Below are 27968 nucleotides of genomic sequence, written 5' to 3'. Positions count from 1 at the left end.
TCGATCCTGGAGAATGATCCGTGTGCGCTTGAGAAAAATGTGTACTCCGTTTTTGGGGGGTTTAGTGTTCTATAGATGTCTGTTAAGCCCAAATGCTCTAGGTCCTTATTTAGAGCTTTGGTTTCTTTACTTATTTTTTGTCTTGTTGATCTATCCATTGTTGATAGTGGTGTGTTGAAGTCTCCCACTACGTATGTGTTTTCTCTGATGTCTGTTTTCAGAGAGGACAACAGTTGTCTCATATATTTTGGTGCTCCTTCGTTTGGTGCGTATATGTTAATGAGTGTTATTTCTTCTTGAAGTATTGTCCCCTTGATCATAATGTAGTGACCATTGGGGTCTCTTTTTATCTTTTTGAGTTTGAAATCTGTTTTATCTGATATAAGTATAGCTGTTCCTGCTTTCTTTTTTGGTCCATTTGCTTGTAGGATTGTTTTCCATCCTTTAACTTTGAGCCTATTTTTATCTTTTGTAGCTAAATGTGTTTCCTGGAGACAGCAAAAGGTTGGGTTTTGTTTCTTAATCCAGGCTGCAACTCTGTGTCTTTTTATTGAAGAGTTTAGTCCATTTACATTTAGAGTTAATATTGATATGTTAACATCTGTATTTGCCATTGTGTTTGTCTTTCCTTTGATTTTATTTATTCTTTTAATAACTTTTTTTTTTTTGGCCTTCTTTCATTGTTATTCGTCCCTCTGAGGTTCTGGCTTTAGGACTCCTTGTAGTATTTTTTGGAGTGGGGGTTTAGTTGCAATGAAATTCCGGAGTTTCTCTTTGTCTGGGAAGGTCCATATTCTTTCTTCAAAGAGGAAGGAGAGCTTTGCGGGATAGAGTATTCTTGGTTGGCATCTGTTTTCTTGGAGTCTGTTGACTATGTCCCTCCACTCTCTCCTTGCCCGTAGTGTTTCTTCGGAGAAGTCTGATGTCAGCCTGATTGGCTTTCCTTTGAATGTTATCTGTTTCTTCCCTCTTGCCAGCTTCATTATTTTTTCCTAGTCCTGGATTCTTGGGAGCTTTACTATTATGTGTCTTGCTGTATTTTTTCTTTCGTCGTGGAAGTTTGGTGTTCTTCTTGCTTCTTGTATATCAATTTTCAGCTCCTTCTTCACATTTGGGAAGTTCTCTTCAATTATCTCTTTGAATATTTTCTCTGTTCCTACTTCTCTCTCCTCTCCTTCTGGTATTCCTATAACTCTTATATTTCCTTTCCTCATGGAGTCAGATAGTTCCCGAAGTCTTTCTTCATTCTTTTTCCTTCGTACTTCTCTTTCCTTTTCTGTTTTGGTTCTTTTTATTTCTGTGTCTTCAAGAGCACTTATTTGTTCTTCCATTTCATCAATTCTGCTTTCATTGCTTTTCCCAGAATTCTTTAGTTCTTCCACTAATTCTTTGATCTCCTGCATTTCTTTTACTTCCCTCTTTAGGGACTCAATTTCATTCTTCTGATCGTTGATTATTTTTCCCTTATCATTGTTTTCCTTTATGACTTCTGTCAGTTTTTTAATCACGGCAATTTTAAATTCTCTTTGTGGAAGGCTCAGAAGTTCTTCCAAGTTACTGTCGTTGCAATCTGAGGGCTGGTTTTCTTTTTGTGGTGTGCTTTTTCTCTGGAGAGTTGCTAGGTTGCGTGTGGTTCTTCTCCTCCCTACTGTCTGTTTTCTAATTTGCCGTATGCGTTGGGACACTGTGTAGTTGGGACTGGCCGGCATCTTGGGTGAGCTTCTCTGTTCCCCTCTGGTTCCTCCAGGAGTCATCTGTCAGTTTCAAGCAGTCTTTATTGGAGAAAGGTCCCTGTCCTAAAATGTCGATGTGGGGACACACTCCCCTGTGCGCCTGGTCTGCCCCGGCGGTGGGTTCCTGCTCCCCCTCTGGGCTTGGACTGCAGGCCAGAGGGGGTCTGGCGTGGGCGAACTTCCCCCGCTCACCTCTGGCTCCTGAGGAAGCCTTCTGCAGGTAGTCTTTACTGAAGAAATGTCCCTGTTCTAAAATGGTGATGTGGGACACACTCCCTGCGCGTATGATGTCAGGCACAGTCTTCTGCGTGCCTGGTCTGCCCTGGCTGTGGGTGCTCGCTCTCCCTGTGGGCTCAGACTACTTATTCGGAAGGGGCCGGGTGTGGGCTAACTCCCCAGCTGGCCACTAGCTCCTTCAGGAGCCTGTGCTGGCTTCAAGTCGCTAGGTGGCGCCAGAGATCTCTCCTAGAGCCCTTGGGGAGCTGATTTTCCACCCTGTGGGACAGGGAGCAGAGCGGGGATGGTAGGGTACACCTCAACGGCTTTGGGGTGCTGTGTCTGCCTTGTGCACCACCGTCGTGGGGAACCCACGCCCCTAATTTCGTGCCCCGGGTCTCAGTTCCAAAGCCCTCAGTTCCAGGACGCGGGCTGTAGCCCAGTTCAGTGGCGCGGGAATGGCGCCTTTTGCACCGCTCCCGTGCCTGGGTGCCTGGTTCCTGCTTACTCAGGGAGGGACCTTCACCTCAGTGAGGACCTCCGAGCGTCTCCCGGCAAGCCTAGGTCGTCTCCCAAGCCTAGGTCGCAGGCGCGGGGACCTGGGTAGCCGCGATCCTGGTCTGCACTTGCTTTTCAAGCGCCCCGAGCGCGCCACTTTCCGCGCAAGCTTACCGGCAGCCCGGGCTGTGTGCGCGTCTCCCGGGGTCTTTGTTCTTCTCTAATGGCGCCCGGAGCCGTTCGCTCACCGCCGCGGCGAATCCTGCAGGGTTCGCCTCAGCTCCCGTTCACGGGGTGTGGTGGCTGCAATAGTTCCTTTCCACTCACAGTCCCACTTGCTGCGTCCGTTTTTCTTGTTGGCCGTTTTGGTTTGTTGTTTCCCTCCTCTCTGCCGGTCGGAGAGTGCCGACTTTGTGGGTGGGGGAGGGGAGCAGGGTTCTGCGCTTCCCTCCCTTCTGGTCCTCTTTTATGGCCACTTTCTTCTTCTTCGGGTAGTTTGCTGGAGTCACCCGTTTATCTTCCGTGTCCCAGTTCTCACTGGGACCTATATAATCCAATTTTTCAAGGTTACAATCAGGTTAAATTCTTACTGCTTGGAATTTGTCACAAAGATTAAAAGTTATGATTTAAGAAAAAACAAGGAGGAAAAACTTGCTGTTAAAGAATAATCATAACTGAAAGAGATTAGATGTATAAATGCTTTTCTCTACTAGCCTTGAATAAATTTTTGTATATGCCTTAAAGCATGTGTACAGACATTATAATATACAAAAATTATATGGGTATTCTTATTTTCTCTTTCAAAAGAACTATTCTGGCATAGAAAAAACAATGAAAGAGTAGCCTGCATCCAGGACCAGTTAATTAGCTGTAGGTCCATGTGGTGCAATTCAACTCTTCTGTCTTGAATTCTAAAATGAGAATTTATAATGTCTAAAATGACCACTATGACAATAACATTCCGAGCTACCTTTGCAGCACCATGTACTGTATGACAATTTCTGTCTATCTGTCTGTCTATCTATCTATCACACAATCACCTCATTTAACCCACAGTGACTGCATCACGAAACACTAAAGCTAAATTATTTGCTTAAGGTCACATAGTTAATAAATAAGTCAAAATTTAAACCAGCTGGGTCATTAATGTGTATGTGGAAGTTACCAAATCAGATAACAAGTCATGGACTACAAAAGACTTGTTCATGGAATTAGGTGACCTGAAATAACGATGAGTCAATACAGGCTAGGGGGGCAATTTACCATAAGAATTAGGAGCACAGTTGAAAGAGAAGACCTGATTTGAATCATCCTTACTACTCACTGCTACAGTTAATTCTTATAGACGTCATCCCCTTCTCCATGATCCTGACCATGGAACTCCCTTAACACTCTCATTATACTTTTCTTGACAGAAAAGGACAGTTTCTTGGCAGTCAACAGAACTCCTCCCCATTTTAAAATCTATCACTTTCCTGTCTTCCCTTGCCCACCTAAATGAACAGAACCCAAATGATTAGCAAATTTGATGGAGAGTCCTCTAGTTCCCTGGAATCTCTTGCCCTATGACATTCACATTACTCAACTGAACATAATCCACAAAAATAGCAGTTAAAAATATGGAGTGTGCAGGTGAACAGATTTCAAAGCAGAGCCCAACCTTCTGCTGTTTACAAGAAATTCACCTTAACAAAAAAGACAAGCATAGGCTTAGAACTAAGGGTTGGAAGACAAGTATACAAGCAAATAGCAACCAAAAAGAAAAAAAAAAAAAATCAGGACCAACCATACTTGTATCTGATAAAATATATTTTCAATTAAGGAAAGTAAAAAAAGGGCCTCCCTGGTGGCGCAGGCAGTTGAGCGCAGCACTATGAAGCTGTTTGCAGTCTGCAGTGCCGGTTTGATCCCCGCCAGCCTTGGAGCAACCCACACGGTGAGCAGACTTCTCCTGTCTTGCCCGCTGCTCCCCTCAGCAGTGTATTTCATCAATCTGCCTGTTCTGTTCCCCACTCTATCTCTGGTGAATCCTCTCACCCTCCCACGCATCTGACCTGTACCCCGGCTCGTGTATAAATAAAAATAAATCATTAAAAAAAAAGTAAAAAGAAAAAAGGACACAATATTATAATTAAGGGTCTAATATAACAAGAAGAAACAACACATAATTATATATACACCAAGTGACAAAGCACCAAGCATTATGACAATAACAGAATTTAAGAGAGAAATTATAACAAGACTATGGTACCAGGTGATGTTAATATCCTACTTACTACAATGGACATATTTTAAAAAACCAAAGTATTATGGAAACAACAGCTTTAAAGAGGAGGTAGATCAGACAACTGTAGAAAACTTCACCCAAAAACTACTGCATACATTTTTTTCAAGTGCACATGGGATAGCTTCAAGAATAGACCCTATCTTGGGACACAAGTTAACAGTCAATAAAACCACAAAGATTAAAATTATACCTGTACCATCTATAGCCACATGCCATAAAACTAGAAATCAATTATAAAAAAAAAGAGGAAAAAAGGAAAAGCTATAAATACATGGAGATTAAACAATATGCAGCTTACCAGCAATTGGATAAAAGAGGAAATGCAAGCAGAAATTTAAAAGTACCTTGAGATAAATGAAAATAATGATACAAGTTACCAGAGACTATGTGATATTGCATAATTTTTCTTAAGGGGGAAGATTATTACAATGCAGGCCCATACTAAAAAGCAAGAAAAATCTCTCCCAAAACACAATATACTCTCACACCTAAAACAACTCAAAAATGAGCAGCAAAGACCCAAGGTTAGTAAAAGAAAGAAATATTTAAAATAAAGTGGAAATACTGAAATAAGTATCAAAGACTACAAAAAAAAAATCAATAAAACTAAGAGTTGGTTGTGTGAGAAGAAAAACAAAAAAGATAAACCTCATCTAGGCAATAGGAAAAAAAAGAGAGAGAAAAATCACTAATAAACAGGATCACAAATGAAAGAGGAAATATTTCTACAGATAGCAAAGAAATACAAAAGATTATAAAAGATTACCATGAATAACTATATACCAATAAATTTGATAACCTTGAAGAAATAGATAAATTTCTAGCTCAATATACTCTACCAAGATTAACTGAGAAAGATGAACTGAACAAACCAACCCAAACATAGAAACTGAAATAGCAGTAAAAACTTCCAAAAAACAAGTCTAGGACCAGATAGCTTTACAAATGAATTTTATCAAACTTTTAAAGAACTAATATTGACCTTGCTCAAAATTTTTTTAAATATACAAGAAGAAATTCTCCCTAATACATTTTATGATGCCAACATTACCTTAATTTCTGGGCCAGAAAAATAATAAGCCACAGTTTGGGATCATCATCACTCAGAGCAACTTGTAGGGCCTTTGACAAAAAAAAAAAAAAAAAATGGAAGGAAAAACTTTGATAAAATCATCTATTTTAGCTCCTAAGATCATATGATTTTTCTTGGAAGAAACTATAATCATTAACCCTTCCTAATAAACTCTAAAAAGTTCCAGATCACAGTAGGGCTCTTTTTTTTTTCTAACCTGAAAAAAATATAAATTTTTTAAAAATAAAATAAAATATTTAAAAACAAGGCTGAAATAGTAATAGAATTTTCAAAATTGTTTATAAGAAAAAAAATAAGTTTGGTGACCACATTAGACTTTAATCTGTACCTATTAACGGGTCAAACGAGCATAGATAACTTTTAACCAAAATCTATTGTCTCAACTCCCTTGTCCTGTAGCCAACCTATATTTCTCAGGCTTCTTGAGAAATGTGACATGAGCTCATATGACTGAGTTTTAGTGGAATGTGAGTAGAAGTATGATCCTAATCTGGTTCATAAAAAAAAATCTCATCTTGTGCTGTCTTTCTTTCTTGGCTGGCTCAAGTGAGGATGGCACTGGGGCAACCTTCAAAGTCATATCTGAAAATGGCAGAAGATCCCGCAGCCTCACAACTCCATGGAAGAAGGCCATCCATCATACCTACTACTAGTACATCCATCATCTACTAGTACTGTTATATGAGCAAGAAATAGATTTCTGTTATGTTTGTATTGTTACATTCTTGAAGTTTATTTATGACAGTATCTAGCCTACATTAAATAATGCAAACTTAAAATAATGCACAATTTTAGACTTTAAATACCTTTAGTAACTTAACATGTTTACATGAAGAGAACAGTTTAGGTTCAACAAAAACTCTCATGGAATAAGGAAAACTCAGACACTATTCATTTACATTTTTAAAAAGTTGGGCTCCCCTCCCCCGCCCACAGAGGCGGCACTCTCCGACCGGCAGAGAGGAGGGAAACAACAAACCAAAACGGCCAACAAGAACAAAGGACACAGCAAGCAGGTCTGTGAGTGGAAAGGAACTATTGCAGCCACCACACCCCGTGAACGGGAGCTGAGGCGAACCCTGCAGGATTCGCCGCGGCGGTGAGCGAACGGCTCCGGGCGCCATTAGAGAAGAACAAAGACCCCGGGAGACGCGCACACAGCCCGGGCTGCAGGTAAGCTTGCACGGATAGCGGCGCGCTCGGCGCGCTTGAAAAGCAAGTGCAGACCAGGATCGCGGCTGCCCAGGTCCCCGCGCCTGCGACCTAGGCTTGGGAGACGACCTAGGCTTGCGGGGAGACGCGCGGAGGTCCTCACTGAGGTGAAGGTCCCTCCCTGAGTAAGCTGGAACCAGGCGCCCAGGCACGGGAGCTGTGCAAAAGGCGCCATTCCCGCGCCACTGAACTGGGCTACAGCCCGCGTCCTGGAACTGAGGGCTTTGGAACTGAGACCCGGGGCACGAAATTAGGGGCGTGGGTTCCCCACGACGGTGGGGCACTAGGCAGACACAGCACCCCAAAGCCGTTGAGGTGTACCCTACCATCCCCGCTTTGCTCCCTGTCCCACGGGGTGGAAAATCAGCTCCCCAAGGGCTCTAGGAGAGATCTTTGGTGCCACCTAGCGACTTGTAGCCAGCACAGGCTCCTGAAGGAGCTAGTGGCCAGCTGGGGAGTTAGCCCACACCCGGCCCCTTCCGAACAAGTAGTCTGAGCCCACAGGGAGAGCGAGCACCCACAGCCAGGGCAGACCAGGCACGCAGAAGAGTGTGCCTGACACCGGACGCGCAGGGAGTGTGTCCCACATCACCATTTTAGAACAGGGACATTTCTTCAGTAAAGACTACCTGCAGAAGGCTTCCTCAGGAGCCAGAGGTGAGCGGGGGAAGTTCGCCCACGCCAGACCCCCTCTGGCCTGCAGTCCAAGCCCAGAGGGGGAGCAGGAACCCACCGCCGGGGCAGACCAGGCGCACAGGGGAGTGTGTCCCCACATCGACATTTTAGGACAGGGACCTTTCTCCAATAAAGACTGCTTGAAACTGACAGATGACTCCTGGAGGAACCAGAGGGGAGAAGAGAAGCCCACCCAAGATGCCGGCCAGTCCCAACAACACGGTGTCCCAACGCATACGGCAAATTAGAAAACAGACAGTAGGGAGGAGAAGAACCACACGCAACCTAGCAACTCTCCAGAGAAAAAGCACACCACAAAAAGAAAACCAGCCCCCAGATTGCAACGACAGTAACTTGGAAGAACTTCTGAGCCTTCCAGAAAGAGAATTTAAAATTGCCGTGATTAAAAAACTGACAGAAGTCATAAAGGAAAACAATGATAAGGGAAAAATAATCAACGATCAGAAGAATGAAATTGAGTCCCTAAAGAGGGAAGTAAAAGAAATGCAGGAGATCAAAGAATTAGTGGAAGAACTAAAGAATTCTGGGAAAAGCAATGAAAGCAGAATTGATGAAATGGAAGAACGAATAAGTGCTCTTGAAGACACAGAAATAAAAAGAACCAAAACAGAAAAGGAAAGAGAAGTACGAAGGAAAAAGAATGAAGAAAGACTTCGGGAACTATCTGACTCCATGAGGAAAGGAAATATAAGAGTTATAGGAATACCAGAAGGAGAGGAGAGAGAAGTAGGAACAGAGAAAATATTCAAAGAGATAATTGAAGAGAACTTCCCAAATGTGAAGAAGGAGCTGAAAATTGATATACAAGAAGCAAGAAGAACACCAAACTTCCACGACGAAAGAAAAAATACAGCAAGACACATAATAGTAAAGCTCCCAAGAATCCAGGACAAGGAAAAAATAATGAAGCTGGCAAGAGGGAAGAAACAGATAACATTCAAAGGAAAGCCAATCAGGCTGACATCAGACTTCTCCGAAGAAACACTACGGGCAAGGAGAGAGTGGAGGGACATAGTCAACAGACTCCAAGAAAACAGATGCCAACCAAGAATACTCTATCCCGCAAAGCTCTCCTTCCTCTTTGAAGAAAGAATATGGACCTTCCCAGACAAACAGAAACTCCGGAATTTCATTGCAACTAAACCCCCACTCCAAAAAATACTACAAGGAGTCCTAAAGCCAAAACCTCAGAGGGACGAATAACAATGAAAGAAGGCCAAAAAAAAAAAAAAGTTATTAAAAGAATAAATAAATAAAATCAAAGGAAAGACAAACACAATGGCAAATACAGATGTTAACATATCAATATTAACTCTAAATGTAAATGGACTAAACTCTTCAATAAAAAGACACAGAGTTGCAGCCTGGATTAAGAAACAAAACCCAACCTTTTGCTGTCTCCAGGAAACACATTTAGCTACAAAAGATAAAAATAGGCTCAAAGTTAAAGGATGGAAAACAATCCTACAAGCAAATGGACCGAAAAAGAAAGCAGGAACAGCTATACTTATATCAGATAAAACAGATTTCAAACTCAAAAAGATAAAAAGAGACCCCAATGGTCACTACATTATGATCAAGGGGACAATACTTCAAGAAGAAATAACACTCATTAACATATACGCACCAAACGAAGGAGCACCAAAATATATGAGACAACTGTTGTCCTCTCTGAAAACAGACATCAGAGAAAACACATACGTAGTGGGAGACTTCAACACACCACTATCAACAATGGATAGATCAACAAGACAAAAAATAAGTAAAGAAACCAAAGCTCTAAATAAGGACCTAGAGCAATTGGGCTTAACAGACATCTATAGAACACTAAACCCCCAAAAAACGGAGTACACATTTTTCTCAAGCGCACACGGATCATTCTCCAGGATCGATCACATACTGGGGCACAAGACAAACATCAACAGATACACCAAGATTGAAATCCTATCAACCATCTTTTCTGACCATGAAGGCATCAAACTAGAAATAAACCATAAAAAGAAGGCAAGGAACTTTCCTACCTCATGGAGATTAAAAACCACACTACTGGAAGACCACTGGACTAATGAGGAGATCAAAGAAGAAATTAAAAAATTTTTTGAATTGAACGACAAGGAGGACACCAATATCCTAAATGTATGGGATGCAGCAAAAGCAGTAATAAGAGGAAAATATATAGCAATAGAAGCTCACATCAAGAAACAAGAAAGAACTCAAAGAAACAACCTAATCTCGAAGCTCAAAGATCTAGAAAAAGAACAACAAAAAAACCCCAAAACCAGTAGAAGAAAAGAAATAATAAAAACCAAAGCAGAAATAAATGAAATTGAAACTAAAAAAAACAATCCAAAAGATCAATGAAACCAAGAGCTGGTTCTTTGAAAAAATCAATAAAATAGACAAACCCCTAGCCAGGCTCACAAAGGAAAAAAGGGAGAAAGCACAAATAAACAGGATCATCAATGAAAGAGGAGAAATCACAACGGACACAGCAGAAATCAAAAGAATAATCAGTAACTACTATGAACAGTTATATGGAAACAAGTTTAATAATCTAGAGGAGATGGACAAATTCCTACAACTCTACAATCACCCAAAGCTAGATAAAGAAGAAATAGAACACCTAAACAGACCAATTACAATTAGCGAAATTGAAATGGTAATCAAAAACCTCCCCAAAAACAAAAGCCCAGGACCTGATGGATTTACAAATGAATTCTACCAAACATTCAGAGACGAATTAGTGCCTATCCTTCACAAACTCTTCCAAAAAATTGAGAAGGAAGGGACAATACCAAACACGTTCTATGAAGCCAACATTACACTAATACCAAAACCGAACAAGGACAACACAAAAAAGGAAAACTACAGGCCAATCTCCCTAATGAACACTGATGCAAAAATCCTCAATAAAATTTTAGCCATCAGAATCCAACAATGTATCCATAAGATAATTCACCACGACCAAGTAGGATTCATTCCAGGGGCACAAGGATGGTTTAACATCCGAAAATCAATCAACGTTACCCAACACATCAACAAAAAGAAATATAAAAACCATATGATAATATCAATAGATGCTGAGAAAGCTTTCGACAAAGTGCAACACCCATTCATGATAAAAGCCCTTGAAATTCTTGGGATACAAGGAACATACCTCAACATCATAAAGGCCATCTATGACAAGCCAACAGCCAGTATCATTCTCAATGGTGAAAAGCTGAAAGCAATTCCATTAAGATCTGGAACAAGACAAGGATGTCCACTCTCACCACTGCTTTTCAATATAATACTGGAAGTCCTAGCCAGGGCAATAAGACAAGAGAAAGACATCCAAGGAATCCAAATAGGAAAAGAAGAAGTCAAACTATCACTATTTGCAGACGATATGATATTATACATAGAGAACCCCAAAAACTCCACAGAAAAGCTAATTCAACTCATCAATCAGTTCAGTAAAGTGGCAGGATACAAAATCAACATGCAAAAGTCAGTAGCCTTCCTATACACAAACAATAAATCTGAAGAAGAAGAAATAAAAAAAACCATCCCTTTTGTTATTGAAACAAAAAAAATCAAATATTTGGGAATAAATCTAACAAAAGAGGTAAAGGACCTATACAAAGAAAACTATAAAACACTGTTAAAAGAAATAGAAGAAGACACAAAGAAATGGAGAGACATCCCCTGCTCATGGATTGGAAGAATAAACATTATTAAAATGGCCATCCTTCCAAAAGCAATATACAGATTCAATGCTATTCCAATCAAAATTTCAATGTCATTCTTCAAAGAAATAGAACAATTATTGATGAAATTCATATGGAATCACAAAAAACCCCGAATAGCCAAAGCTCTCCTGAAAAAAAAAGAAGGGAATGGAGGCATCACACTCCCAGACTTCAAACTATACTACAAAGCCATAATCATCAAAACTGCATGGTATTGGAACAAGAACAGACATACAGACCAATGGAATTGAATAGAAAATCCAGAAATAAACCCACAGATTTATGGTCAACTAGTCTTTGACAAAGGAGCAAAGACTATGCATTGGAGCAAAGAAAGTTTGTTCAATAAATGGTGCTGGGAAAAGTGGGTCGCTACATGCAAAAGAATGAAGCTTGACCACTACCTCACACCATACACAAAAATCAATTCAAAATGGATTAAAGAACTAGACATAAGACCTGAAACCATAAAATATATAGAAGGAAATATAGGCGAAACACTACGTGATCTGCACATCAAAGACATCTTTACAAACACATCACCCAAAGCAGTGATAGTGAAGGCAAAGATAAACAGCTGGGACTACATCAAATTAAAGAGCTTCTGCACAGCAAAAGAGACAATAACAAAAACAAAGAGAAACCCCACCAACTGGGAGAACATTTTTGCACCCAACACTAATGATAAAGGACTGATCACAAAAATCTGCAAAGAGCTGATGAGACTCAACAACAACAAAGAAAATAATCCAGTCAAAAAATGGGCAGAAGAGCTAAAAAGAAACTTCTCTGAAGAGGAAATGCAAATGGCCAACAGGCATATGAAAAAATGTTCAACATCACTTGCCATCAGGGAAATGCAAATCAAAACTACCATGAGATACCATCTTACACCAGTGAGAATGGCACATATTAAAAAAACTAGCAACAACAAATGCTGGCGAGGGTGTGGAGAAAAAGGAACTCTTCTGCACTGTTGGTGGGAGTGTAAACTGGTCCAACCACTGTGGAGAGCTGTGTGGAGATTTCTGGACCTACTAAACATAGAGCTTCCATATGATGCAGCAATTCCACTCCTAGGTATTTACCCAAAGGACACAGAAACATCAATTCCAAACAACACCTGCACCCCTATGTTTATAGCAGCACTGTTTACAATAGCTAAGCTTTGGAAACAACCCAAATGCCCAAAAATAGATGACTGGATCAAGAAGATGTGGTACATATATACCACGGAATATTACTCAGCATTCAAAAAAGATAAACACATGCAATTTGCAGCAACATGGATGGCGCTGGAAGGGATCATGCTCAGCGAAATAAGCCAAAAAGAAAAAGAAAAATACCGGATGGTCTCACTCATAGCAGGAATCTAGAAAACTTAAATAAGGGACCAGGAAAATGAATATAAGAAAGTGAAAATCAAAATCAACAAAAAACTATGAACCAGAGACACTTTTAGGGGGGCGGGGGCGGGAGGGGAGGGATTGGGGTCAGAATGGGGGGGCTGCAATTGTATGGGGAATATAACAATAAAATTTATAAAAATAAATAAAAAAAAATAAACCCAAAAAAAAAATTTTTAAAAAGTTGATAATATTCTTAGTAACAAAATAAAAGGACTAGTCAAAACACCTAGGAATTTATCCGCTTCATAATATCCTAAAAGTAATTATAATATACAATATTCATTACATGACATTTTATTGACTTTGTTTAGATTTTGCACTGTAGTAAACCCACTAAGTACATTATCTCATTTATTTCTCACCTCAATTGTCTGTGGGAAATACTGCCACATCCCCATTCTATGAAGGAGAAATTTAGTCAAAGATGAGTCAAAGTTACCTAACTTGCTCAAGTCATATAGCTACAAAGTGACAGAAGTGGGCTTTGAACGCCTGAGCTTGAGCCATCTTTACTGTGCAAAAATGCCTCTGAAAGCAGTATCCTATTTCCTAAAAAATTACAAAAACATTTCTAAAGTAATTTAATTCACAATCATAAAAGAGATTATATGCTTAAAGAATTTAGCTCCCTAACTGCTAAAAAATAATGTGTCAAGAGGCTACAAATCCACAGCTAAGCAATAAATCTAGTGCTATGAGGAAAAGGAATGCTCATATATATCATGTGATGTAAATAATACTAAAAAGGCTAACACCAAGTCACTTTCTCTACCAATTTCTTCTTTGCCAATTTTAAATCACAACCCTCACAGAAAATAAGGGTAGAAATTTGTGACAGAATCTAAACTCTTATTTCCAGTTAACTGTTATCATGAACAAAAAATTAGCTCCTGGTAGATTAATTAATGGCAGCATAACTCTTAAAGTCCCTGTGATTTCTGCTTCCCTCTCCCCTATCCTAGGTAATCAATTTCCAAGCTCATTAATATTTCCTTTAAAATATCAATTACATTTATTCTCCTGTCCATTTTCATTGCCATCATTATAGATCAGACCCTTAATGTCTATCACCTACACAAATGTTTTTCTTACTTATTAAAACTGTCTTCTGAGAAGAGAAATATTTTACATCTTGATCCAAAAAAACACATGAGTCAAATCTTTATGAAATAACATTTTCTTTAAGTGCAATTTACCTTGATATTATTTAAAAACTAGGTTACATGTCTCACTATAATGATTTCATGACTCACTGAGGGTCACAACCTGCACTCTAAATAACTTTGACCATTGCAAAATGCTTCCTCACTGCCTCCACACTTTCCTGGCTCCTATCCTTTCTATTCATCTCCACCAGATTAAATCCTTTTAAAATGCCATTCTAATTATGTCTATTTCCTATCCGGCATTATTTATGGATTCCTGTAAAAGCTCAAGAGGAAAGTTCACATTCCTTAGCTTGGCGCTTAAGGCTCTACCAAACCTGGCCTAACATAGACACACTCAACTCATACCACTTCAATTACAGACAAAGGAACACCTATATCTTATGATATCCTGATTCTTTTTAGACTAAATTCTGTCTCTCTCCCAGTCCCCTGATATGCAAATGAAAATCCTATACCACTCATTCATCCAATATATATTTAGGGAACAGCTATATGTTCTAGATACAGAGGGAGTTAGTATAATCCTATACTCATGCAGCTTAGAGTATGGCATTATAAATATGAAAATTCTGACAAATGTGAAAGTTACAGAAGGGGAGATGGAATGTTCCCGGATCATAAAGAGGTGTAAGACATGTCTCCCATAGAAAGTGCCCATTAATCTAAATACCAGATGATACAAAGGAATTACCATGTTCAAAGTGAAGGATACTTAGGTGGGGAAATAGCATGCTGAAGGCTGCGAGGAGAGAAACTGTGGAAATCTGGAAGTGGAAGAAGACCAGTTTTGGCAGTGGCAGAGAAAATGCAAGGCAAAGCAGTCTATAAATTGCAGATAAAAAAGAATGGCAGATTAGTATGACATTACATCCCAGGTCAAATACCAACTTAGTAAGTATTTACCTTATGCCTGTATATGTCAAGTAACTGAACATTTAAGCATATTTGAGTCATGTTTTCTAGCCCTCCAGGAACTCACATTCTTCTGTGGAGACTGATAGGTAAATTTGTAGCAGGATAAAAGCCAAACTAGATATGTGTTCAAGTAATTCTTTCAAAAAAGAAAGAATTAACTTTTTCTGACAGTTTGGAAAAACTACCTAGAGGTAGTGATGCCTGATTTGAAAAACAAATATACGTTCTCAAGCTAACACCGGCTTATCAGGCAAGGAAACAGCATATGCAAAATTTATAGAACCATGAAAAAAAAAAAGAAAAGCAGGGCTTTTCCATGAAAGCCCTTCTTGACAATGACAGAGAAGAAGGTATTTTCACATTCCTCAGAATTTAGGGTCCCTGCACAACATAATGTTGTTAGCTGACAGGATGAAAAGTCCTTGGAACAAAGGCTTCACCACCCCCATCCCACCTCGTTTTCTTAAATTATCATCAGCACTTAGCATTCACCCTCACAGTAAATAAGCATATATGTAGAATACATAAACTATTAATTATTTATTGAATTAAAATTAAGTGATTCCTTTGTAGAGGAATAATAGAGGAAATAAACTTTCATAAAACTTTTCAAAGCTGGAAAGGATAGTGAAATTTCTGTGACTCCACAAGTTCAAATGGTAGGAAGTATTTCAAATTGAGGTGTCTGCATGAAAAAATGTTCAACATCACTTATGATCAGAGAAATGCAAATCAAAACCACAATGAGATACCATCTCACTCCTGTGAGAATGGCCCATATCAAAAGAACCAGAAACAATAAGTGCTGGCAAGGATACAGAGAAAAAAGAACCCTAATACACTATCAGTGGGAATGTAAACTGGTCCAGCTCTTATGGAAAACAGTATGGAGGTTTCTCAAAAGAATTCAAATAGGTCTGCCATATTACCCAGCAATTCCACTCCTAGATATCTACCCAAAGAACACAAAAACACTATTTCAAAAGGAAAACTGCACTCCCATGTTCATTGCAACAGCATTTACAATAGCCAGGATATGAAAACAGTCTAAATGCCCAAATAGATGGAAAATGAAGATGTAATACACACACACACACACACACACACACAGAGAGAGAGAGAGAGAGAGAGAGAGAGAGAGAGAGAGAGAGAGCGCATCACAGGGATTTCTCTATCCAGCCCTCTCTTAGGTAATCTCCTTCCCAACTCTGAAGTTATATTAAAGTTTATTTCCTCTCTCTCTCTCTCTCTCTCTCTAAATATATATATATATATATATTGCAATGGAATACTACTCAGCAACCAAAAAAGATACTCATGCCATTGGCACAAACATGGATGGAGTTGGGAGAGATAATGTGAAGTGCAATAAGTCAGAGAGAGCAAGATAAATTCCAGATGGTATCACTAATGAGTGGAATATAGAGAACACAACAAAGAACCAGAAAAGACAACCTTAAAACTAACTCTTGAAAACTGACTATAGAACTGAAGCATCCAGAGAAGGAAAGAGGTGGAAGAGGGGTAGGAACAAGAGAGGAGGAAGCACCATGGACTACGGTGGTGGACTATAGGTGATTTGGTGATTGGTATCCTACAGTGGTGACACCTGATGGAGAGATTTCTTAATGTTACCACAATTAAAAAAAATTAATTTTTAAAAATTTATCACAGTTGTAGATCATGTGAGAAAAGCCTGAGATACTTATATAAACCAGAGTATTAGAGCTTTATTAAGAAACAAAACAAAAATCAAAAAGCAAATTGAGGTGTCTGGGCCTTCCTTGTAAAAGAAGGTAGCAAAAGTGTGTGAGAATGACACAGAACAATAAAGTACTTGCCATTAAAAACGTGTGATTGAAAATTTTTATTATTTAAAAAAAGCCTATCTATAAATTCTGAGATAATCAAGGATTTGGCAGAGTTGATATCATTTCAGGCATAGAACAGATAATTTTATAGTTCATCTCTTCTTGTCCTTCCCCTATCTGAGCCTTGAGTTTGAAAAAAATCATTTAAATTAACTTCAAAATGTTCTTGTAGACAAGATATTACTAAACTCTGTCCATACCAATGAATTCCAATGATATCACTGTTTCCATGGTAACTAATGCACTTCAAAAGAGAAAAAAAAAACAGAGCAAGACTAAAAACCAGAGAAAAAATGGAATAAAGTGGTTTAAACAAAACATAACATTTCTCATTTACATTTATGAAACATTTTCTAATTTCAGAGGCTCCATGATAATTTAGATAGACTCCAAGTCACTTGAAAATCATAGAGATCTCAGGGTCATCAAAAATAAACTCCACTCAGAGTTGGGGTCCCCTTTACAACATTGTTGCACAACAGTTGTTCCACTGCTTGCAGAGTTCATTCCTGAAAGATTCTCATTCTTTCACTTGAAATGATTACTAATCACCTATCTTTTCTACAGGTTTAAAAGATGATTAATACTTTCTATCACATTTAAAATTTTTGCTATTTAGAGGACAAATAATTAAAACATAGGAATGAAAAAAGAGCTCTACAATAAAGATATAGGAAGATTTTTAAAAAGATTATATAGTTCCAATGACTTTCATTTCTAGTCCACCTCAGTCCCACACACCATTACCAGCTACATGCTAGGCCTTGTCATGACCCAGAACTGCTCTACCTCTGCAAATGTAAACTCCAGTATTAACTTTCTGATAACAAATAGTTCTTTCATTCCCCAAAGTAATCCCTGCACTAGCCCTACGCCTTATAAAGTATAAGACTTGTCACTTGGAATAATTTCCTCATACTTCCTTGCTAATATTTTCAACTTTTATTCTTCAGTGGCAACCACCTAGCAACAGCCTAACCTGGGCTTTCTGACGATCCTTCTTCCCAATTACTGTGTTCCATATGGATTTTTTTTGTTCCACGCTCTGAGAGCCTGGAGAATAATCTGTTAACAGTGTGAAACTGTTTGCCTCTATATTTACAGGGTAGTGTCAAGTGCCTCATGTGAGTGAAAGTAATATAAGGATTATAATGCAAAACTTGGCAACTATGGTCATTAGATCCCCTAACTAGAAAAGTAATGCACGACCTACCCCACAGCCATGGTCACCACAAGCTACAGTGTCAGTTAACTACATATACAGATGCATCAAATTGACTTTGTACTAAAATGCATGTTCTAAACTGTTCCTTTGGCACAAGTCTGCCTGTATTTGCTGTGGCACACTAACAGTAAGGTGGTGAGACTGTGTTTATTATATACACAGTTTCTTTGCTCTGAGAACCTGGTAGAGGTGAGTGGGGGCTGGTGGGAAGGTCTATGTCTCTCTGGTCTCAGCTCTTTCTCTTGAGCATTAAGCTCTTTTAAAAAACTCATGAAAGCTCATGAAAACAGACAGTTTTATAATGGTCCTATCTTGCTTTCCCATGGCTGCTAGAAAAGTCATGGCATACTTCTAACATGGATTTAGGTCCCTTAATGGCATGCAATTTGCTTACAGACTACTTCTAACTCCACCTGATTTTAACTGTCCTTTGTTTTATTTTTAACTCGCTTTATTTTGCCATATTGTATAGAAAATCCTTAGATTTGTTTTTAGAAGGGTGGCTATAAATGAGTTAAATTGCAGGAGACAGAAGGGAAAAAGTCATTTCTTTTTACCTGTTTATCCACTGGTGATCTATTTGAAGTCTCTCCATCTAAATACATTACTAAAGCACTCCTGTGATTTTTTTTTTTTTTGTCAGTGATAGCTGCAGGCATTTGAATTATTCTTATGTAATATAATGTGTATACATGTTTGCACCTATATGTGTATTTTTATTGTAACAATAAAGGTGAAATATGTACCTAAAATCATATCTAAAATCAAACTTGCATTCTATTTCTCTAAGCCTTGCTTATTTAGTTAGGAGTATCTAGTATTTTTGCAACAATGAAGCTATAAATGCTTACAGGCACATGGACTTTCCGAAACATCTCAGCACCCTTGTGTGCATCCATCAATGCAATGTCTTGGGGTGTGGAGACAATCACAGCACCTAATCAAAAGAAAACAAAAGGATGTCAAAAATGACACTATCATTTTATTCTTTATAGAAAGATTACTTCCAAAATTATGTTGCTTATGTGCTAGAAGTCTCTACTGTATTAACTATTTAGGTAATTTGTATAAATTTTACATACATGAATGGGAAAGATGAGGAAATATCTAATTTGCTCTTCCTTATCTTTGAGTCTTCAGTTCTAAGTTTCTAAAGACAAATGACTGACCATGTTTTAAGATCACAACTATTATCACCAGAACCTTCCTCACATTCAGATAATATAGCAGTTAGAAGATGCACAACGCAAGCCTTACTTTCAAGAAGCTAATAGCCTATTTGGGGAAGCCAGAAACTAAGGACTATTAACACAACAGGCTAACCATTAAAGCAGGTATGCAAAATGTGTTAGAGTGTTAAAGGAGGAATAAAGGAAAGATATCTAATTCAATCTGGGGGAGAAGACGGTGAAAGTGATCATAGAAAGGGTAAGGAAGCAGAAGATATGGAGATGCAATAGGGCAAGTTTCCAGAAAAAGGTGATTCCTAAGTTGAGTCCTAAGTTTGTGTCAAAGAAAACTTACTAGTATAGAACATTGTGGAGAATAGTTTGCTGTGTATAAAACTAAGAACTCTGGCAGAAGTTCAAATGCAAAATAGTGGCAGCCTTAAATAAGGGAGTGTTGAAAAGTAGGTGGAGATTGAGGCTTTCCTGGGTCTCCATTATTACTCTGTAGAAACCAGATGGTTCTAACATATAGTGTTTCTAGGAAAAGTGAAGTTTAAATTTTTTCTTTAAGTGGAAACACTAGAGACCTGGTTATGATTTAAAGAATCTGAATTTCTTAAATTTTATGGTTTCTTCTAGATGATAATCTGAAAACATATCCTAATCACCAAGATGAATATTATCTAATAACTAACCATACACAGGCATAACATTTTAGAGCCACAAACTATCAAATTGGAACCAAGTGGCAGTACTTTATTATAGCTAATAATAAAAGAGGCAAAATTAACAATAAATAAATGAATGCACCAAGTGACAGTCAAATGACATTGCATAGTATTATTTGAAGGATATTTTGAAGAACTCAGAATAGAGAAACATGGTTGCAAAACTAAGTTGTCACAAAGCATGTGGCATATAAGCTTGTCAAACTAAAAAAGAAACTGCAAAATAGTTCTTTTACTTAGCTACAAATTCATCTTGCAATTAGTATTCTCATTTCAGAAAAAAAAAATTCATCTTTCACATTAAATTAATGTCATTAATTTGAATTTTATTGACTTTGTAAGCTTTTCTGGTATTTAATTTGTAACTAAGTTTTTCAAAAATTATTTAAGAAATAAAAGCTTAAGAATTTTTGTTTACACCTAGTTAATATTATAACTAAAGTAAGTCAATATGGGATATTGGATATGAGATTATTTTTCTGTTAGAAGGAGGCTGTATTACTGATACTTGTAAAACACTACCTCTGGAATTCAAATAGAATCAGAATTCAAAGTCTAGGGTAATGACTTAATCACTCTAAAATTCAATTATTCTTATTGATAAAATTCGTTTGATGTTTTTGGGAATGCCATCTTCATATATGTTATCAGGCAGCTCATCCTACTTTTGAAAATGTCCAACGGATCACTACGTTTTTCTATTTGATTTACGCTGCCTAAAAAAACTGAAAATCAGCCAACAGGTCTCTTTCCCCTCTTTTAAAGATTGATGGAAATCACATCTCTGCAAAAATTATATTCAACTTTACATCAATATATTTTTCACAATTTGCCACCTTGTAAATTCTATGTTATTAATCTATATCACTATTTTTTCATATTCAGGCATTTAGAAGGAATTTAACTCTAGTTCTGCCCCCATCAAGCAATGTAACTAACCTTGAGCAAATAACTAAGAATGACTCTAGGTCTCAGTTTCCTTAGCTGTAAAATTAGCAAATGGACTAGGTAGTCTCCAAGGTCTAAACTATCTCTCTGATGATACATCGATTTGGTATTTCTTCTTAATTATAGTTCCCAAAACCAATCTTGTTCAACCTGACTGCTAGTAAACCTATTTAAGAGAACATGAAATGTTACCTACTCCAAGAAGTACAGTCATTCTCTTCACCTGTAAATGAAACACCCCTGGTTATTTCCTCCAAATTCCCCCTTCAATGCCATACTAGCTTATGAAGAGTTCTCTATTTCATTAGCCCTAAAAAGTACCCTTAGCTTTCATATGTGATGAATCTTTTATTGTTTTAAATGCTCTTTGTGTACTATTTGTATTACCACAACACAATGTAGTTTTTGTGGCAGTTATTTTAATCAAACAAAATTAATGACACATTGCCCTGCACAAAACAGGCACTTAACAAAGGATTGGTAATGTAAACAATTTCTCCTTTTTTCACACCATCCATCTTAGATTACTGCTGCATGAACTCTTAAGTTGGTAACTCCTTGAACTACGAAGTCAAGAGCTCTAGATTTTGGTTTTGTTGACTCTACTAATGTATAATATATCCTTGAATAGCTCACCAAAACTCAACACATCTCAATTAAAAGAAACCTATTTAAAAAAGAAACCTCTATAAAAGAAACCTATTTCCAATTGGCCTAACTTAATTTACAGAGCTGTTCATTTTTTTCAATGTAAAAATGTTATAAAAATGTTTACTGATATTATTTTGATAGCTGTAAAATCTTAAAATGACTTGTTCCTGTCTGTACTTAATCTCTAACACAGTATCACAAATAAGCATCTGCATCATCTCTTTGTAGAGTAATTAAAATAGCAGCAGTGATACACCACAAGTTTTTGATAGAACAAGTATCATCTTCAAATGTTCACAAAACATGGAAATATCCCACTAGAAGTATAAGCTACAATTATAAAGGATTTTTTTGGTGTACAATTTTTTGAATTAAATATATTTTCTTAACTAATGGCTAAGTAATTACAATGCAATCAGTATTTACCACACTGTTCTGAGAAAAAAATCCTGGATCTTAAAGAATACAAAAAGCAGCACACACATAAATCACCACCTCATTTTTTGTACCAAAATTAAGCTCATCATAAAAGTAACCACTTCATATATATACACAATGGAATACTACGCAGGGATCAAAAAAGACAAACTCATGCTATTTTCAGCAACATGGATGGGGCTGGAAGGGATTATGATAAGCAAATTAAGTCAGAAGGAGAAAGACAAATACTGGATGGTGTCACTGATAGGTGGAATATATAGAAACCAAACAAAGGATCAGATAAAGCCAAATTTAAAAACTAATCCTTGAAAGTTGACTATAGAACTAGGGAATCCAGAGAGAGATTGAGAAGGGGAGAATCAAGAACAAAGTAGGGAGGGGGCACAATGGACTGTAGTGGTGGACAATGGGCACTTTGGTAGTGGATACACTATGGTAATATCACCTGAAGGGGGGTCATATAGTCAGTCCCAAAACACAAACAACAATGTAAACCAGCATTATCTCAATAAAAAAGGAAATTACAGAAAAGTAGTAACCACTTTAGACAGACTTACAATAACATTTAGAATCTATGGTAAGGAAATAAAGCAATATAACAACAAACAAAATCACAAATAAAACTAAATTTAATCAATAACCAATCCACACATCATCACAACTGAGATTTTCAAATTTTAAAGAAATTATGCTCTTTTTCTGCACCTCTCTAGTTAAAGTGTGGTGTCTAAATCTGATACATTTTATCTTTCTGGTTACTTTCTACTTAATAAATTTTCATTTTTCACAGGGCTCATGGAACATGAACCAAAATAAACAGACCTAGATTTGTTCCCCCTTTGTACCGTCACTGATGATGTCACCTCAGTTTTGTGATGAAAAGTTTGTTAGAAAACTTGTGCTCCCTCTACTGACCAGAAGGAATGTGAGTAGCAACATAAAGAATGTTGTCTGCAATAAATGCAGTTGTTTTCTGAGAGTAAATATACAGTGCCATAAAACACCTATCTCAAAAACCTCATGGAATTTCCTAATCATTTTCTAAGGTAAATAAGTTCAAACAATTCAATAATATTGTTTAAACGCTCTTTCCCAAGTTGTAATCTTTTTTTTTTTTTTAAAGATTTATTTATTTACATGTACAAGAGCTGGGGTACAGGCCAGAGATGCAGGGGGGTGAGAGGATTCACAAGAGACAGAGTGGAGAACAGAAGAGGCAGATTGACCGAAGTACACTGCTGAGGGGAGCAGCAGGCAAGACCGGAGAGGTCTCCTTCACCATGTGGGTTAGTCCCTGGCTGGCTGGGGATCGAACTCTTGCTGCAGAGGTTGAGGATTGCTTCATAGTGTGGTGTTTAACCCCTGCGCCACCAGGGAGGCCCCCATGTTTGTAATCTTTTTAAAAAAGAAATTTTATCAGCTGAGATTTACTGGCAAATATGCAAATATCCCCATAAAGTCAGAGTATTGTCTCAATTGTTAATTTCCTACACTATTAAGAAGAAAATCTACTTTTAAATGCCTATCTGATTTGGGTGAGAGTTCAGAGTAGTTAAACATATAAATCTGATTATTCCAGATGTTAGGCTGATCATAATTATACCAATGTAGAACTACTCAACTATGCCAGTCTAAGTCTCCAGGGCATAGATTGTATCTAATTCCCATGCCTGACTGGGAACTTCAGTGTTGAAACCCATTACATATGTGTAACAAAAATTACTCAAAATTATATGTAGGTCAATAATTCTATAACTTACAATTCTTGAGCACATCAATGTAAAGTCAATAACTTAAAAGAACTATCTGCTATTTTTAATGTCCACAGTGCTCTAATATTTAATGCTGCTGATTCTCCTCAATTTATATAAAGATATACCTGCAATAAAAGAAAATAACCATTCAATTTCTGCTAGGTTAACATAAACAATATCAAATAAACAATTGCTTATTAACTGTGAAGTACAATGGCTTTGATATTTTCTAGCTCTCCCCTGTCTTTCTCCTGTGCAACCCCCAAACTTCCGGAAATATATTATTTGCTATGTAATCAAGTAATACTTACTAATACCAGTATAAGATTAAATGAAACATGATTAAAAAGGTAGAGGCACCTCAAATGTACCCACAAGACTGGGTTTAGATAGGAAATAGAAATAAATTTTTCAAGTCACTATGTTGGACACTGTGCTCCATTCTTTGATTAACTTACGGATCAGTCATTATTTTGCTCACTTTGAAATGAGTTTTATTATAGGAGATATGTCAACTACTGCCCAAAAGAATTATAAATCACAAAAATTGGTGGAAACTACAGAAAAAGAAAGCACACTTAGGAACTTTAAGATTTTAAGTACCTCAAAGGAATTTGGATGCATATTTGCTGTTTGCAGACAAAGATTGGCCCTTCAGTACAAGAGTCAACAGGTAATGGACTTCTGATCACCTCATCTAATGTTAAGAGTCTTCACTAGGGGCATGTTCACAAATGCACCATAGGGATAAGTAAGGCTTTCAGAGATTTTAAATATCTTGGGCTCATAATTGGCTCTCTTTTGATTGCTCTTGAGATCTCTCTCCCCTCTCTCCCTCCTTCCATCCCCCTTTTTTATCTTCGTCCTATTTCTTATGTTTCCAGTAACATAAAATCCTCAATTTCCTGTCTTCAATCCACCTTCATGCCAATCAGTAAACACCTTTGAGGAATATTTTGCATTTCAAATTCTGTTAGATGTGCATACAGCCTAGCCTGCCCATGCTCAAAAGTGGGCCACCACCAAAGTATGTTTGTTTAATAATGGAACACACTGCTTTTTGTACACATTCTTTCTCTAATATAAACTCCAGAGAGGAGAATTGCTATTCTCTGATTACCCCAACTTTATTTAAACCAGGTGTATGTTACGAAACAGAAACTGAGACTTTATATGGAAAAGCTTTGCTTCATTTCCAAATGCTGTCATATTTAAGATGTGAAGATATTTTCAAAGCTATACTTACTGATCATATTTCTAATATCTATAACCAAGTATAAAAATATTTAAATGCTAGGCTGTAGAACTTTACTTTTATACATATAAACATTTAATGGATTTAAAAGTAGTTTTTAATATGAATCTGATTATCTATTGGCCATTATATTATTCACTGAACATTAGAACATTAAGGAATTTTAAAGATGTAAGGCATGTCATGAGGAACTATCTAGAAATTCTTAGACTACAAAATTTGAATCAACTATCCCAGAAGCTTCCCATCCAAACACAGGTTAGATGGCCAACAAATTAAACATCAAATAAGTTGGTCTAGACAAAGTGTTTCTGAAAGCTGACTAAATAGGAACCATCTGGAAAAGGTTTTAAAATCATGGGCCTTTCCATGTCAAATAATTCAGAAGTTGATAATTCTGATGCTATTTGCACTTACAACTTTAATATATAGTTGACCCAAATATTAAGCCCTAAAAAAAGTTTATTTCTTCTTACATTTAGATCAGAAATTACATTTACTTTTATAATTTCATTTCCAATCTGACTGAAATTTCAGATTCAGTACCAGGAACGTCTTAAAGGTAACAACACCCTGAAATATAGTTTTTAGTCTTTAACAGTTATCTATAATTTGTGTAACAACAAAGCAAGTTTATCTGAAAAATATATAATTTGAAGAATAAAACAATAATTCTGTTCTGCATTATGCAATTCTTGCCAAATATAACTCTGCTTAACATTTGCATGGAAAGACAGTGTATCTGGAAGAAGTTCAAAATTGATGATCTCCTTTAAAGTTCCATTTTGTAAACTGAAAATATAAATGAATGCTTAATATCTCTGAATACTAGGAAAAGCTATGACTTAAGGAATTAATTTCAGGGTACAAGCATGCTTGTAGCTTAAGAGTTTGAGGTCATAAATTGCAATACTGTAGTAGAAAAATATAATAGTACTAAAAATCCAAAAGAGTTCAATATTTTTTCTTGAGATTTCAACTATTTTTTCAAAGATTAGTATTGGATGTCTTCAAAGAATTACTTCCACATTCTAAAATGATTTAGAAGGCAAAAAAAGTTATTTAGAAAAACAATTACATATTTTATTTAGTTTACCTAACTGAAATCATTTTGTTTCCTTTGCTTTGAAAGAGTAAATATCAGACCATTAAGTGAACTATCTCAATTGATGGCCTATAGTCATTCACTTATTTAACACAGGAACAATAAGTTTCAAATCCTCCAAACCCCTATGGGTTTTCATATTATAAAAACCACTGTCCAAATTGGCAAAGAACATTACCATAAAAAAGATATCTGATTAGGTCAAGTCAACTGCTGGTAAAGGGGAAAATGCTAACATGGACATATATAGTTTTTCTCAAGTCCAATACTTTTCATAAACAATAAATTATTTTCACTTAAACAAGGACCAAAATAGTAAGGCAGCTTAATTTAAAATTCCTAACCCTACACATTTAAATGAATGAGATGAAGAAAAGACTCTGATTTCCTTCTATCTAAAGGGTCCAGACAGGAAGGGTCCTAGCTAGGAAGAAACAGCATCATCTCATTTTTTATAATGTAACATCAGTTGGCTAGTGCAGTTTCTCCCGAGTCGAAGGATATTTAGCATATTATCTAGCTGACTACTCTGCTATACACAGTAACTTTTCCCTCTTTCGGAAAAAGAAATCAAAACAGGACCCACACTAGAACCATCTGACTATTTTCTGCACCACTTCTGCCTTTCCCTAAAAGAGAACAAAGAAGAGGCCATACCATGATGGCTCCCCTCTCAACTGCTCAGTCTTTACCCCTTCTATTTCAAGAATAATTTCCAAAAGTTTCATGCAAGCATCAATTCCTACTTAATAAAGTGAAGGGGAAGTTTTTTTCCATAACTTTATCCTATCCAAATAAACTCTTCCACTTGTTACTCTACATTATAAAAATATACTCACATTACTACTTCTCTAAAATATAGATTTTCTGTTCACAAGTCTGATGACAGTATAATTATGCCTCCTGATAGATAGTGTGGATTTTCACTAATTTGACTGGTATCTGTTATTAGCTTGCAAACATTTAGAGGCAGAAATCTTTACATTTCATCTATTCCAAGTCACTAATTCACAATTATAATGATGACCAGGAATAAGAGAAGCTGGGTTCATTATTTTTTGTTTGCTTCACTCTACTTCTTTCCCCTCCACCCACATGCTCCCCAAGCCTTGCTTTATTCTCCAGTCCTTTCTGCCCTGATCAGTGTATCCTATTAGCTGACCTCTGTGGACTGTATCACCTGAACTTTCAATAGAGACCTGCCACTGGGAGGTGCTAGCAGGACATGAGACTGTGGGAGATTGGAATATTATTACCATCCTCACACAGCACTCCCTCCCTGCTTTAGAGGGACTCTGATCTTGATGTTCCTTCACAGCCATTGCTCCCAATTGGCAGCCTCTTCCATGGCTCCAAGCAGTCTCCAAGTTCCACTGACACAATTTATTTCCTTGCCCTTCAGACCAAGGGGTGGTGACAACTTCTTACTGTCACTAGTTCCTGGGTAAGTTACCATCACTTGTTGGTTTCCTTAATGTTGCACACACCTTTGTAACTTAGACCGTCCTTAAATGCTGTTCTCTTATTCCTTTCAAGGTTTCCTGCTAGGACCCTGACTAATACATCGCCTTGATATAAACAATTTCCTAATACTTATCCATCTCTTAAAAAAATATTGTACAGGGCCTCCCCGGTGGCACAGCGGTTGAGCGCTGGGTTGCGAAGCTGCCCGCAGCCTCTGCAGTGCCGGTTCAATCCCCAGCTGCTCCCCGGCCACTGGAGGAGGGTCCCACATGGGCGCAGACCTCTCCTGCCACCCTCTGCTCCCCTCAGCAGTGTACTTCGGTCCTTCTGCCTGCTCTGCTCCCCGCTCTGGCTCTGGTGAATTCTCTCACCCTCCCACACTTCTGACTGTACCCAGT

General features: G+C 37.5%; 1 protein-coding gene across 1 annotated transcript in view; it reads right to left on the bottom strand.

The window, feature by feature from the left end:
* The window catches only part of NUBPL (NUBP iron-sulfur cluster assembly factor, mitochondrial), a gene marked incomplete at both ends in the record, with an annotated part of 174993 nt that overhangs the window by 18414 nt on the left and 128611 nt on the right, over positions 1-27968 (bottom strand). Inside the window, one exon of the mRNA XM_084241299.1 lies at positions 18907-18992. Within this exon, the coding sequence (XP_084097425.1) occupies positions 18907-18992 (86 nt within the window). The remainder of the gene's footprint in view (positions 1-18906; positions 18993-27968) is intronic.

Source organism: Talpa europaea (genome assembly GCF_964194135.1).
Source record: "Talpa europaea genome assembly, chromosome: 8".
Taxonomy (NCBI): domain Eukaryota; kingdom Metazoa; phylum Chordata; class Mammalia; order Eulipotyphla; family Talpidae; genus Talpa; species Talpa europaea.
The sequence above is the reverse complement of the archived record's forward strand: the minus strand, read 5'-3'. Positions and strand labels throughout refer to the sequence as shown.